Source organism: Sinocyclocheilus grahami, unplaced genomic scaffold (genome assembly GCF_001515645.1).
Source record: "Sinocyclocheilus grahami isolate Dianchi unplaced genomic scaffold, SAMN03320097.WGS_v1.1 scaffold29.1, whole genome shotgun sequence".
NCBI classification, from domain to species: domain Eukaryota; kingdom Metazoa; phylum Chordata; class Actinopteri; order Cypriniformes; family Cyprinidae; genus Sinocyclocheilus; species Sinocyclocheilus grahami.
Window position 1 is genome coordinate 1,899,610 of NW_015505208.1, and position 15,854 is coordinate 1,915,463.

Genomic DNA, 15,854 nt, shown 5'->3' on the forward strand with positions numbered 1-15,854 from the left:
AAAAATAAATTTGTTGTAAAAAAAAATAATAATAATGTATGAGCTATATATATACAACATTTAAATAAATACAGCTACATATAAATAATTTAGTAAATGTATTTTTTTTGCCATATTTTAATATGTAAAAAAACTACAAATTGAAACAAAAAAAACTGTTTCAAATGACTGAAAAAGCACAATGTAAAAAATGCATTTCAGATGTCCTTCTAAAAGGAGCTCACCTTTCTTCTGTGTCATCTGTGCATGTCATCAATTATAGATTAGAATTTAAAGAATATGCATGAGTTGATATGGCAACACTGATCACCCCTTCACTAAAGAACGCTCTTGCCGCTCTCAGCGGTCGGGTGTGCCAGGGGTCCCTCAGGAAAAATAAGCATAAAAGGGGTTAAATATGATGCCTAGCATCCTCTCCCCCTTTAATGTCCCCCCTTCCAAATGTACTTCAAAACTCCGTTAATCTGCGGCACACAACATTCCCATTAGCATAGCCCAGCCTCCTCATAAAAATTCCAGCTAGTTTAATTAAAAAATGTAAATTTACTGTCATCCGAAGAGCTGCAGAATTAGGACAGCAACAGCCTTTTTTATTGCTTAAGACATCAAATTGATTCGGTTGTTGCTAAATTGTGATAAAGGTTATTGAGGGCTGCAGACCTTGGGTTGTTTTTTCCTCCTCATTTGATCCTATTTTGCAGATGAGTGGTAAAGGTGCTCAGAGTGGACAGAGGCTAAAACTGCCTTCACTCGCACAGAAGAAAAAAAAACTACTGGAGTAATAAAATAACTCCAGTCATCTGAACAGAGGGCATGCAGCAAAATGACAACGATTTAAAAAAAAAATAAAAAATCTCGGGAGTGTCTCATTTAGAATAAGAATAAAACAGAAAGCAAATTGTGATCCTGTTAAAAAATGTTTCTGATAAATATGACGTAACTAATCTGAAGCCCATTCTGAAAGTTCAAGAGATGCCTTTTAAAATAATTTATTTTCACTTAGTTTAATTTCATCTTTCACCATTTATCATTTAGAACAAACAAAGAAAAAAAAAAGTTTCTTGCCTGACGGCATCAAGACATGAAGATATCGCATCAAAAAACTCGCTAAAATTATTGATTGGATTTTTCAGTTATGACAAAACCTACTTTTGGCACTGGAAAAATTCACTGATGTATGTGTCTATTTATTTTCCAAGCTAAAAAACAAATCGTGGTTATTGACTAGTAAAACAACCAGTCCTATTACAAAACTAAAAAAGAAACATTTTGGAAAAAGCAAAAATATGTTTTTAATTTAACATAAAATATCTATTTTTTTTAATAAATAAACATATAGCAGTTACACACCACAATTTATAATCAAATAAGTGTCAAAGTGACGTCTAAAACTCTACCTAAAAAGCATCGAGTGAAACACATGGAAAGCCAATCAAACAAGTGTGTGAATAAACACTACAATTCTGGCCTAAATTAAAACTATTAAAAAAACAAATAAGTTTAATTTTCCAGGAACTCTATTTAAGACTAAACTGAAATAGAAATCCAACAAACTCAAACCACACATTACAAACTAACTATGCTAGAACAGCAGCATTTATTTCAGGAACATATTGCCATTTCTGATTTTATAATAATAATATCTGAAGCTCCAAAAGCCAGATTATTTGGTGATGAAATTAGGAAATAGGATGGGACAGTATGACTGATATAAATTTCATAATATCCATAAACGGAGGAACAAGGAAAACGGAGAGGGATATCATTTGTTCTGTGTGCCCTTACATGTGTCACAACAACGCTACTACAGCATCTTGTTTACTCAGTCCCCTTGGCAACAAACCCCTAGGCCACACCAGTCACTTCACTAATATTTTTACATGCCTATTTATGTTTATGCCACATCGGTGCTTCCATAAAGTTATATCAGCATCAACAACAACAACAACAACAACAACAAAAATCCCCTGAACTCAGACAAACAAGACTGCTTTAATAAACACAGATATATGAGTTTCAAACATCGCCACTCCAAAAGCCAGATTATTTGGTGATGAAATTAGGAAATAGGATGGGACAGTATGACTGATATCAATTTCATAATATCCTTAAACGGAGGAACAAGGAAAACGGAGAGGGATATCATCTGTTCTGTGTGCCCTTACATGTGTCACAACAACGCTACTACAGCATCTTGTTTACTCAGTCCCCTTGGCAACAAACCCCTAGGCCACACCAGTCACTTCACTAATATTTTTACATGCCTATTTATGTTTATGCCACATCGGTGCTTCCATAAAGTTATATCAGCATCAGCATCAACAACAACAACAACAACAACAACAACAAAAATCCCCTGAACTCAGACAAACAAGACTGCTTTAATAAACACAGCTATATGAGTTTCAAACATCGCCGAACGCCTGTAGGTAAGAGTGATACACTGTGTCTAAATAACAAATAAACTTGACTACTTCCAGGTTTAAAATGAAAGTAGTCTACTTAAATTCTTCCCCTCCTGAGAGGCACGAGTAAAGTAAGAAAAGAAAACACGGGACTCAGGGACAGAGTGATCGTATTAAACACTGCCATCTTCTCAGGGCTTGTCGCACAGTTATAAATAAAGGTACAGTAAACTCACAGCGACGATATGCGGCACTTAAAACAACTTCCCTGTTCAAGACATAATGAAATTATAATAATACATTCACTTATGGACACACACTCACACACACAGAAAGGTTAAAGAGGAGGGTCACTTACCATATTCAGGGTAGTCGAAGTTAAATCCTGTCAAGCATGTAACTTTCATAATATTACTCAACTCTGTTTGAAAATCATCAGATGTAAGCTGGTCTGTGAGAAAAGGAAAACTAAAAGAAGTTGACAATAAACGCCTTTTTTGCTCTCAATCATGTACTAAACGCCTTGACATGTAATCTGTCAATAGTTTGTTGCAGAGATAATGCCGGCTGCCACGAGTGAGGTTGATTGGCAGCTTGGCTTGGCTCCTCCCTTCTGTGGTTTGACGTGGGGTAGGTGAGAGAATACAGAGCCGGCCCCTTCCTCGACTGCTCCTCCTGCCTTTCTCTCTCTCCCTCTCTCGGTCTACGGTTCTGCTCCTGTACACACGCACACACACCAAGCAGTTGGCGATGTCTGAATAGGCAGATAGGAAATTACAGCAGTGGAGGAACCTGAGCCCACTTTTTTCCTCCCCTTAGTGGGCTGGCCTTCCCATCTTTGGGCTCTTCTAGCCTTTCAAATCTCTCGGGGAGGAGCCTTCCACGATTCCATGAAAATGAGGAGGGAGGGAAAACTCAAAGGCTCAGAGAAAATATCAAGCTCATTAGATATATCAGTCAGACATTTTTGCATGCGATTCTGATGATAACAGCACGCCCGTTTTAAAATGAACAAAGTGTTCTGGTTTTTGTTTATCTCGCGTTGTGGGAAAGACCCTCTCTGGCCTACTGTGCATTTGACTATCGCAGTTCATTTTATGAGTGTTATTTACTGAAAACAGGAAGTTTGCGGAATATTGCAAAAAAAAAAAGCATACCAGCAAATTCACGTGTGTAAAACTAGGGTGGCTATATAAAAGAAAAAAAAAGGTTAGTATCAGGTACATTTTATTGCATATTTTAAAGTTTCCTCATAATAAAAAAAAACAGACACCAGTATTGAACAGTGCTCACATGGTGAAGTAACCTTATCCTCGGAACAGTTGGTTGTATATTACGAGGAAGGGAAAAAAAGAGAAAAACCTACATGTCCCATCCCCCGTTCTCTTCTTCTCCCTCCCTTTTTCCCTCCTTCTCATCTTCATTCATCTTTGCCTGCTCTCTATGTGCTTGTCCCTCTGATAAGGTATCAGTTTTCATTGTAATTTCAGGTGAAATGATAAACGGCAGCCGTTACCAGGTGACAATGAATACTTTATAAGACAAAGCCCTTATTTGCCTGGCAGTTTCTTCCGCTGTGGCATGCAAAAGCGCACCCGGACAGCATATTTTCAGCATATTTTCTATCTAAACACAGTCGAGTTTGGAAATATTTTCATTTGCAACTTGAACCGCAAATGATGTGAGTAAACACAAGGCAGGAAGTGCCAAGTTTTGGCCAAAACAAAAAGAGCTTAATTTCTTGAAAGCACTGAGAAATAAGGCCAATAAAATGGGGAAATGCATATTCTGGGTACTGTCTCATAACTGTGAGAAATGAGTCAATCTCAAGTTCCTGTTTGCTAACTGTTACATCTCATTTGTGAGCATAAAACAGGTTTTGGTTGATTTAGTGATTATGTGGATGACTCATAAAGCAACAATGGCAAAATGTTCCCACCTTAAACTCAATAATCCAGAAGGGAAGAGCAGCAGATTCAGTCATCAGATATCTTCGAGACGTTCCGGATAAAACCCAAAACACACAAAATATCAGCAGCCACGCCACACCTATCGATCTCTGCCAACTTCATAAAAGTTTTGCAACACAACAACATAATGCAACCTTTATGTGCAGGATGTTTTGGAATTAGTACAGCAACACGTGTCGAGCGCATTCAAAGCGCTGACTGACACCGTAACAAGACGCGCAAGGAGCGCGCACCGATCCGGCGGAATGCTTTGTACGGTAGCGAACGGCCAGCGGTCGCAGATCATTTTTCTTTTCGCTGCCATTTCTGTTTCTCGGAGAGGAGCTGAATGGCGTTTGATGTGGCCCATTATGATGGTATGCTCAGGGCATGGGGCCGAGCGGGGAAGGGGGACTGTGACATGGCAGGGCTGCATCTGTCAAAGGGATGCAGGGGCCAGACGTTTAGCTGCCCCTGACCGCGCACTCCAGGAGGGGCTGGTCTGGTCCAAACGCCTCGCTCCGCCGGGACAAAAGCCAGCGCCCAGTTGAAAGATGTGAATTGAGGGGCTTTTGTGCCTAGGGCCCGGGGCCATGCGGAGTGAGAAAACTGACCTTTGCTGGGAGTTAGATTGTGTTTGAACCCTCTTGCTGTCTAAGCCAGTGGGACGGCACACAGACTGAGTGGACAACTGTGAGGTGGAGGGCGTCACAAAAAAGAAAAAGAAATAAAAAAAAAACAGAAAAGGGAACATCACCAACACCACCATCATCATCTCTCTGGCCTGAAAAAGGAGCTTTCCTACAGAGGTTTAAAATGGAGTTTTTTTCCCCTCTCAAATCTCAATTGTGAAATTGACAGGAAATTGAATATGACAAATCTGGAGTCTAGTGCAGTGGCTTGAAAAGAAGGCCTGAGAAAGCATTTGCCCTTGTATTGTTCTAGCGAAGCCTGTGATGTTGGATATTATTCCCCCTCACGTCTATTTGGATAGCATTATATATTTATTTTTCCCGGGGCAAACGTATTGCATACCAAAATGTGAGCGTATCTCCAAAATGAGAGGTCAGAAGTTACTTATCATAAACTAATTGGCCGACTTGTGGCGGTGATCTTTATAATGAAAATATCTTTATTAAATTAGTCTATCATCATTATGCAAACAAATGAAAATGTGCCTGGGGGGAAAAAAAGAGGTTAAAAATGTTCCTGGAGCAAAGAAAGGTGCACGTGTATCTAGTGGTAGGCTGACATGTCCAGTTCACTTAAAAAGCATTACTTAAAAGTCTAAACATTTGTCTTGATGCAGCTTTCATCCCCTGCCTGCCATCATTACATTTCAGTATCTCTCCCGGATGCAACCAGTCATAATGTAATCTTCCTAATTTCGGTCTCTCGCAATCTGGTTTTAAAAGGGAATGAGAGAAAGGGCCACATTTCTGAAGGCCCTGACCATAATCATTTTAGACAGATAGCTTCTCCCATCGCAGATGAGCAAATATTTGTAAACTAGCTATCTAATGGAAAATTATAGTGAAATTAGAGCGAAATTCACGACAGAGAAATCTGATTACCTCTAATTTTATTATGCCATCTTAGCCCACACAGCATATTTTTGTAGAGTTTTTTTCCATAAATACCTATGCCAGGGGTCCCGGTAATCAAATAAAATTGAAATTCATCTCCCCATTAAATTCAATTAGATGCAATTTCAAAAGCCTATCAAAGATTTTAATTACTAAATTATAAAAGTCTCTAAAGCCAAATTGGGGAAGAAAAAAGTACATCCTGCATCAGAGGGGGCAGGAACGTAAATGTAAATAAATGAACACGACTCAAAATAAAACCAGCAGAGGAAATTGCCGATCCAAAAAAGATATCCGACGGAAAATAAAATTAACCGAGCAGAGGCCTTATTCAGCGGTTCTGAGTGGAAGAGTGACGTGCAGCCAGGACGAAGGACTCCTGGACCAGAGGAAATGAACTTAGCTGAGGTACGCTCTGCTTCTAAACGTCTGCCCTCCGAGTTATTACGCCATAATTGACTAATTGACACCTTAATTTCATTTATGGGCTCCTGCATTGAGGAGTCAACCTCTGGGTATGGAGGTGGTCCAGGAAGAGAGCAGCGAGCCAGCATCCTGTGTGCAGGTGGATCCGAGCCCTGCTCTCCCCCTAGACGCCTCGATCACGAGTACGATAATTAAATGGCAAAGGGAAACATATTGACTGAGCAAATGCTTGCGGAATTCGCTCAAATCCGCCGTACCTGCTAACGATGACAGCTGCTGGGGTTCAATCATGCGTGCGCAACCAATATCCTCGCAACTTGCCTCATTGGGCATCAATTTGTTTCCCTGCGATAATTCTTTTTGCTAGAATACGTGATAAAGGCTGTTTTTCTAGGTGATGTGAAATGCGCAGCTTAAATTATGTTTGCCCACCGAAAGCTCTGTATATCATGACACAAATTCATAAACAGTACATTTGCTTCGGACTTACGGATGAACGGGTTTCGGAGTGCCGTGCTGTGATGCGTAGAACCGACTCTTTTAAAGTGACATCAAATGCTGCTGCTACCTTTCCACAAAAGTGCTCACAATGGGACAGTAGAGGGGTCTCGGGTCGCCTACTAGGCCCGATTCCCAGCCACCCCCTACTCCACGCCAATGGGCGGCTAAAACAACAGCACAGCAGCCTCTGAGGACTACAAAGCTCCGTCTGAAAGGACACCTGCTGCCTTTATTCACTTAACGCTCTTTAACTGCTCCCTGTGTTTGTTTGAAAGCCATATCCTAAAAAGACAACCTTCAGGCACTGGATTGGGCGATGATGAATTAGATAAATATTGGCATTAATTGTTGCTAGACAAACATCTTGCGTCTGAGAGAGAGAGTGGGTGTGGGAGAGTGCGGCTTCTGGAAGACTCTGCCCGATGCCGAGCCGGGATCTGATAGAAGAGGCTCGGTAAATATTACTAAACTGAAACTTTAATCTGCTTTTTTCCACACTCAAGCTGGCTGGGTATTAAAGCTAATCTTTTTTGTGTGTCATATGGTGGGCGATATGGATGGAGCTAATTTTTAGAGACAAATCTGATATTTGTCAACTGGTTGGAAAAACCTGGGGATTTTCCACTAATCCTCCCACGGATGTGAAGGAGCGTTAACAGCAAAATGCAGATGGTGTAGAGCTCTCAGTACCCAGTCCAGACCTGAGTCAGCCTCGGAACGACTTACTGCAAACCTGTGCTAACAGCCCGAGCACCTCCCGCGGCTAGTTACCAAAGCGGCTAGCGTGTTTTTCTACACTGCAGTTTTCTCGCTGTTTATTCTCTATTCTTCCCCGTTGTTTGCCTGGCTACTTCCTATGCAATTATTAAAAATGCAACACTGAGCTAACTTTACAACTCTTGCTTTTTCTAATATGGAGACAAGGAAAAAATTTAATTTAAAATGTAACAAATCTTTAAGGACGCCAACTACAAACCCACTGGGTAATTTTCTTGTTTACCTTTCCAAATTAAACTCTTTCCATTCCTCTGTATACTTTTGAAAACTTTAGAAAATAAGGAAAGTCGTTTGAGAGCTGGATCAAAATTTTGATTAAGGATTACAAAACATGCACCAATGAATTGTTCACAATAAGGCCAGGAACACAGTAAGAAAATAATCTATCGCAGAGGTTAAAGTGCAGTCCACTAAAAAGGCAGTTCGTTATTGATTTCATTGAAGCATTAGAAAGAACAATCTACAAATAGAAGTGTTCAGGAGGAAATTAGCCTTTAAAGCTCTATTTAAGGAACAGTACCAACATGGCAGTTCACATAAAGAAAAGGCTTTTTAAGAAGTTAAACACTACCCTCCCTCAGATGAGAGGCCCCTTATGAGCAACTGTGTGACTGAGACAGAAAGAGAAGAACAAAGCTGATCCTCATCAGCCGGACAGACAGATCTGAGATCAGCAAAGGTGTGAGGTAGAAAGCCTGTCGCTCCACCAGGCGGAATAGACTACAGTGATACATTTTCCCACTTCCCTAATGTTCTTTTAAAGTCAAAAACATGCAATCCAAGCCTTTCATTCTGACCACAAACATGCATTAACAATTTCTAGCCTCCAAAGTTTGAAAGAAGCTGTATGAACAGGCACAAATGTTCTGCTAAACTTATTCATCTTCTTTCGTACACTTTGTCAGCATGTTAGTGTTTTATTCGACAGTTTTATTTCATTTGTACACCACAGGTTAGCTTGTAATAAAATTGCTTATTTGCTGCTTTAAAGAAACACAACAAGTTGGATAAATCTAAATTTGAAAATAAACGCATGGTAGAGATAATTTATGTAACACAAATGCTTGTTGAAACTAGCAAGCATGGCTGACATCTATTGATCAGTCCTACTGTGAGCTAAGGAGCTGAAAAAAGTTTATATTATAGGCACAGTGAAATTCAGCATTTTTTTAACCTTCAGAGATGCTTTGCATTCATCTGTAAAATAAATAAATATATAAATTCCGACAAGAGGCGGGGGAAAAAAATCACTAAAGCTCTTTTGGTGTAATTGGCTGAACAGCAAGGGCAGCAGAAAATTTACAGGCAGACGACAGTGTGAAGGGGACTCGGTCACCGCACAAAAGCAAGCCCTCAGCACTGGCTGCTCCGCTCTAGCCTGGATTTTAGCCACTGGCTTGGCACTTAGATCATCCAATTCCAGCCCACCTACACTAGATGGAAAGCACAACAGACTACCGTCATGCAGTACTGAACAGTTTTAAAGGTACAGTTCACTCAAAAAAAAAAAAAAAAGGAAACCCTGGCTGCTCTTTTTAATAAAATGAATGAGTGAATGAGGAATATGCAATTTGTCAAACTATATACATATATACACACATGTGTGTGTGTGTGTGTGTGTGTGTGTGTGTACAGGTTTATATATCCTGGTGGGGACTTAAACCTGAATACACACAGACTCATGGGGACTCGTGTCACGGTGGGGACCTCAAGGGTACAAAAGCTTATAAATCATACAGAATGAGTTTTTTTGAGAAAGTAAAAATGCAGAAAGTTTCCAGTGAGGGGTAGTTTTAGGTGTAGGGTTGGTGTAGGGCAATAGAAAATACAGTTTGTACAGTATAAAAACCATTATGCCTATGGAATGTCCCCACAAGGATAGCTGACCAGACATGTGTGTGTGTGTGTGTGTGTGTGTGTGCATGTGTGTTGTTACAAAATATTTATTTTTCAAATGAATGCTGTTCCTTTGGAATTTGTATTCATCGAAGAATTCGTAAAAACATGTTTTCAACAAAAATATTAAGCAGCACAACTGTTTTCAACATTGATAATGATTAAATTCTAAATCAACATATTAGAACAATTTAGGAAGGATACACACAGACTCATGGGGACTCGTGTCACGGTGGGGACCTCAAGGGTTCAAAAGCTTATAAATCATACAGAATGAGTTTTTTTGAGAAAGTAAAAATGCAGAAAGTTTCCAGTGAGGGGTAGTTTTAGGTGTAGGGTTGGTGTAGGGCAATAGAAAATTACAGTATTACAGTATAAAAACCATTATGCCTATGGAATGTCCCCACAAGGATAGCTGACCAGACATGTGTGTGTGTGTGTGTGTGTGTGTGTGTGTGTGTGCATGTGTGTTGTTACAAAACATTTATTTTTCAAATGAATGCTGTTCCTTTGGAATTTGTATTCATCGAAGAATTCGTAAAAACATGTTTTCAACAAAAATATTAAGCAGCACAACTGTTTTCAACATTGATAATGATTAAATTCTAAATCAACATATTAGAACAATTTAGGAAGGATCAGTTATTTAAATTTTAACTGCTGTAAACTGTATTTTTGATTAAATAAATGCAGACTTGGTGAACATAAGAGACTTCTTACTAAGAATATCGTACCAACCTCAAACTTTTTAATGGTAATTCATATTTGTAAAAAGACGTAATTCACTGAAAGTCTTTACTCTAGATCTCCTTGGCATGTTCATGTGAAAAGTAGCAATGTCTGAAAGAATTAATTATACAGTTAAGTTAATTATTCTCATCGCTTCATAAAGTTACGGTTGAACCACTGATGGCAGATGGACTATTCTGACGATGTCTTTCATACTTTTCTGGACCTTGACACTGTAATTTACTTGGCAGGCAATGGGACAGTCACAAGCCTCCCAGTTTTCATCCAAAATATCTTAAATTGTGTTCCGAAGACGAACGAAGCTTTTACGGGTTTGGAACGACATGGGGGTAAGTGATTATTGACAAAATTTTCATTTTGGGGTGGAGTAACCCTTTAATATGTATCAATTGACTCAGTTTGGTCTGAATGATTCATTCACGTTAGACTGATTTGTCGACTCAATATGGATAGCAAGTTTTTGTAAAGGAGGATTATCAATAAAAATGTTTTTTGGATTTAGTGTATTAGTCATATGGACTATATTTATGACATTTTCATGATTTTTTCTAAAAAAAAACCCTGAATGCTCCCATGCAGTATCACTGTAATTGCATGGAAAAAAAGGTAATCAGGGCTTTACTGAAAACATCTCACACTGGTTTGGAGCAACATGAAGGTGAGTAAATAATGGCAGAACTGTCATTTTGGTGTGAACTCTCTTTAACATGACATACAGTGACATGAAGGCAAGTTCGTCTTCGGAACACAATTTAAGATATTTTGGATGAAAACCGGGAGGCTTGTGACTGTCCCATTGACTGCCAAGTAAATTACACTGTCAAGGTCCAGAAAAGTATGAAAGACATCGTCAGAATAGTCCATCTGCCATCAGTGGTTCAACCGTAACGTTATGAAGCGACGAGAATACTTTTTGTACATGAAGAAAACATAAATAACGACACAGAAGAGCGTACGCTGCTTGCTTTCAGCTCATATTCTCCAAAATGGCGCTACGGTGATGTGGAGAGACACAGAGGAGATGAATTGTTGAATAAAGTAATTATTTTTGTTTTCTTCGTGTACAAAAAGTATTCTCGTCGCTTCATAAAGTTACGGTTGAACCACTGATGGCAGATGGACTATTCTGACGATGTCTTTCATACTTTTCTGGACCTTGACACTGTAATTTACTTGGCAGGCAATGGGACAGTCACAAGCCTCCCAGTTTTCATCCAAAATATCTTAAATTGTGTTCCGAAGACGAACGAAGCTTTTACGGGTTTGGAACGACATGGGGGTAAGTGATTATTGACAAAATTTTCATTTTGGGGTGGAGTAACCCTTTAATATGTATCAATTGACTCAGTTTGGTCTGAATGATTCATTCACGTTAGACTGATTTGTCGACTCAATATGGATAGCAAGTTTTTGTAAAGGAGGATTATCAATAAAAATGTTTTTTGGATTTAGTGTATTAGTCATATGGACTATATTTATGACATTTTCATGATTTTTTCTAAAAAAAAAACCTGAATGCTCCCATGCAGTATCACTGTAATTGCATGGAAAAAAAAGGTAATCAGGGCTTTACTGAAAACATCTCACACTGGTTTGGAGCAACATGAAGGTGAGTAAATAATGGCAGAACTGTCATTTTGGTGTGAACTCTCTTTAACATGACATACAGTGACATGAAGGCAAAAATCCTTAACAGAAACTAAGCAAATCCAATCAAACTGTAATTGAGGGCAACGGTGGAAGTAAAGCTGTCAGGGCCGGCCCAAAATTGGCCTGACTTGTGACAGTGGTGCCTCTTTCAACACCAGCCATCTTGAGAGGATAGAGAGGATAACACTTAAAACCTCACAGCTTTATCTCACCCGCTGATTTTCCATAAAATGCCGGGCCAGGGAAGCAGGCCATGTGATCGCCATGTAGGTCAGGCAAACGGGGGTAGAGCGGTGGGTGGCGGTGGGGCTTGCGGAGGGAGGGAGTTTTCGATGGAACTGTCGAAAATAGCATGCAGTAAACAGATTAGATCAATAAGGATTGTTGCTATATCTGTCTTTGAATACTACCCAGAGAGAGGATAACAAAGAAAAAGAGCAATGGGGGGAGGGGGGAATAAAAATGACAGGAAGAGAGATGAACAGACCATTTTGTTTAAACAAAGTTATAAGGTCATAAATGTTTGGGTGGAGCTAATCAAACAACCGCCTGCATGTGGAATACGCCTGAATTTACCAAGTGTGAGAAATGTGTGTATACGTATACTCGCCTAACATGCTGTTAGTCTTGACCCAAGAGAACCTGAGACACAAGTGAAGAGTTTAAGCCTGCAATAGCTGACAGCTGGTTTGGGCAAAGCCAGGAAATTTGACACTGTGTGTCAGTTGCTCAAATAAATGTTGAAAATGGCAGCTCTCAGCTCAAACTGCAAATCTGAGGATGGGTTAGGAACATACAACACTAGTAGGTTTGACAGCGCGGTTAAAATATACAAAAACCGATGTGGTGCCGACCGTTTTGCGCAATTTATCAGACAATTGATATTAATGTAGAAGGGGCCTGTCAGCCAGCACAGGCTGGAGTAATGAATAGGTTCCTCTAATGTACTCACTCCCAGACCCTTCAAAACTTCTCGATGTTTCTTTTTTTTGGTCCCCTGGTTTGTTCCTCTTTAAAAACCAGCACAAATGTGAGGGTTTGTGTGCGATCTGACAGACCAACCCACAGGGAACACAATGAATAGTATGAGCAGTATGTTTCAGTTTGCAGATCTACTGATGAGCGATTGACACCCAGACTGGATTTTTCACTGTCAGAGTATAAAAATAACACTCATCGACTGGAAAAAAAAAAATGGTTAAATAATAAAAATTGTGACATATACCTTTCTCATGACTCGCCCGCCCACCCCTAAAACCAAACGCTGCTATCTTACAAGAAAAAAAAAAGATCTAAAAGGCTGTAAAGAACAAAGATGTTCAAATTGGAGAACATCTCATCCACATATCGCCTGACACAAAGAGCATGATCTGTGTTGTTCTCTATCCATTCCCTGCCCAGCCATGCATGACTACCGGTGGCTGCCGAGACATTGTTTAGACATAGTTTGCCCGTGATTGATGCTGCAAGTGTGTATTTCGCCCTGCACTGAAAGACACTGGCAGGACAAAAGGGTGCTGGTTTCTCTGAGCTGCGTATCATGGTCAGGCCAGCACCCCCTGGACATGAGGATGACCCCGAGACTGACACGAGACAACGCACAACATCACTCCTCTCTGCTGAGATCGCTGCTGACTCAGGAGCCACGGGCAAAGCCATGGAAAAGAGTGTCATTCATCCCAGAGAGCAAATCTTTATGCTCTTAACTTTGTCCATAAACTTCCATGAGCTGTATTAATCATTTGTGGCATCTTATGCTTATCGAGATGGCAGCTGTCAAGTGCTAAACATGATGATAATGGAAAACCGTGTGCAAAGCTGCATGCACTTTTAACAAACGCTGCAACCTCAGAGCAACAGTGAAAGTTAGCAATATATTACAGCATCGCCTTGAAACCTAAAAAAGGGAAATTAACATTTTGCCAACATGCAATCACTCACTGTATGACTTTATTTTGTGAAAGGAGAAGTGCTGAAGAATGTACTGCCTGTGGATATGAATGACAAACTTTCATGTTTCAGAAAGCATGCAAAGCACAATATAAATATGATGAAAGTTCCATAAAAGTTGTCAATATGATTCATATTTTATTTATTTTTCTCTTAAAACCTCTGCAACTGGATCATTTAAATGGTGCGTTTCTATACCGTTTCAAAAGTGTGGCATTATTTATTTATTTAGAAATGAATTCTTCTATTCAGCCAGGATGCCCTAAATTGATCAAAGGTGATAATAAATATTTATATTTATTTATCTGTTCAAATAAAATGATGTTTCTACTAAACTATTCATTCATTCATTTAATTTATTTTTCATTTAATTTATTTATTTATTTTATTACATATTTTTTGTTTGTTTGTTTGAAGCAGCACAACTGTTTTCTACATTGATAAAATAAGAAATGTGTCTTATGATGTGAACTGGAGTAATGGCTGCTGAAAATTCAGCGTTGTCATCAAATACATCACAGTCAAATACAAAGTCGTAGTTAATGGTTTAATTATGGCGAGAATTGAACCTTAAAATAAAGTGTGATCGATATTTCTTATAAAAACTTTTTTTAAAAATCCAACCCCAAACTTTCGAACAGTAGTGCATAATCTTATGGTCGTCAAATATTTTTGTGTTTTTTTGGCACTTTTCAACATTTCTCCTTTTATGTTACACAGAAAGCACAAAAAGATTAGCATATATAACTGTACAAATGTAATCATTGCACAAGGCTATTTCTATAAATATATTAATAAAATCATGTATATATTCTGAACATGAACTCAACATGAACCATCAGTCAATGTGCATGCTTCTCCTACCTTTCTCTTCCTCTAACAGAACAAGTCACTCCACTCACAGGCTTACTTCATCTGTAAGACAGAGAGGAAAAAACACTTTAGAGTAAATAAAATCCAAACCTCTATTTATCAGGCATTACACAAAACACTCCATTAATACCCCCATATCCACACTGAGCGTATACTGGCTGAGTGTATAAATGTGAAGATATGTCTCCCCCCTTAGCATTCTGGGTGCAGAAACTCAGTGCTGACTGAACAAAAGGCTCTCAAATGGCCCCCGTTGTGACCCATTGCATACACACAGAATACTACTGTATGGTGTCGCAGTTGGTGGGGACTGACAGGTGACAGAAACCCACCACAACCCCCCTCACATGACTCATCCGAGCCCAGAAGAGCAGGTGTGCCATCAGTTAGCCAGTTTTTCGCAAATATTCTAACGTGGCTTGCCGATGATAATTTACTTAGAATCAGTAATCCTAAAATCTGATTGAGGGAGGATTTTATTAGCCACTATGACCTTGGCCGGCGTGCATTAACCAAGGCCAGCACAACACTCATATTACAGTGGGCAGTAAAGCCAAGCCAACTGTGACCACTTTCTTCTGATTTCTCTGTAAGCAAACATCCATGATGAGATGTCTGGTGATATATGTGGTTTGAACAGCAGAGCCTAACTGAGCGTGGATGAGAGAGCGAGATAAGCATTGTTTAACGCTATGAGATGAGCACACAGCAGAGTAATTCTTAGTCACTCTGTAACATAACTGTATCACTTTAATGTTTGTTTAAAGGAGAACTGTCTCATTTTCGTGCCACTAGTGACACCAACTGGAACTGCAAAAATAGCTTTAATTAATTAATGTTTCAAACAGGTTTCCAAAACACTTACTGCCTGCTATTGGTCAAGCATACTGATAGCTCCGCCTTAAACTCACGTGATTGGTTAAACCAGAGTTGCTATGTCAGCTGTTTGGGGATGCTCAAACAAAAAAGCAATGTGTTGATAGGTGGGTTAAATTATTTATTTTTTTCGGGAGAACTTTTTTTTAAAAGTTAGAATAAAGTATTTTAACACTGAAAAGATTACTTTAACTTTAACAAGCCTAGTCTTGTAA

At 39.3% G+C, this 15,854-nt stretch overlaps 1 protein-coding gene across 1 annotated transcript in view; it reads right to left on the reverse strand.

Moving 5' to 3' along the window:
• LOC107571541 (zinc finger protein castor homolog 1-like) overlaps positions 1-3,208 on the reverse strand; it is an 83,408-nt gene extending 80,200 nt beyond the window's left edge. Inside the window, exon 1 of the mRNA XM_016257866.1 lies at positions 2,764-3,208. Coding sequence (XP_016113352.1) covers positions 2,764-2,812 — 49 coding nt within the window. The 5' untranslated portion in view covers positions 2,813-3,208. The remainder of the gene's footprint in view (positions 1-2,763) is intronic.
• Positions 3,209-15,854: the final 12,646 nt, after the last annotated feature.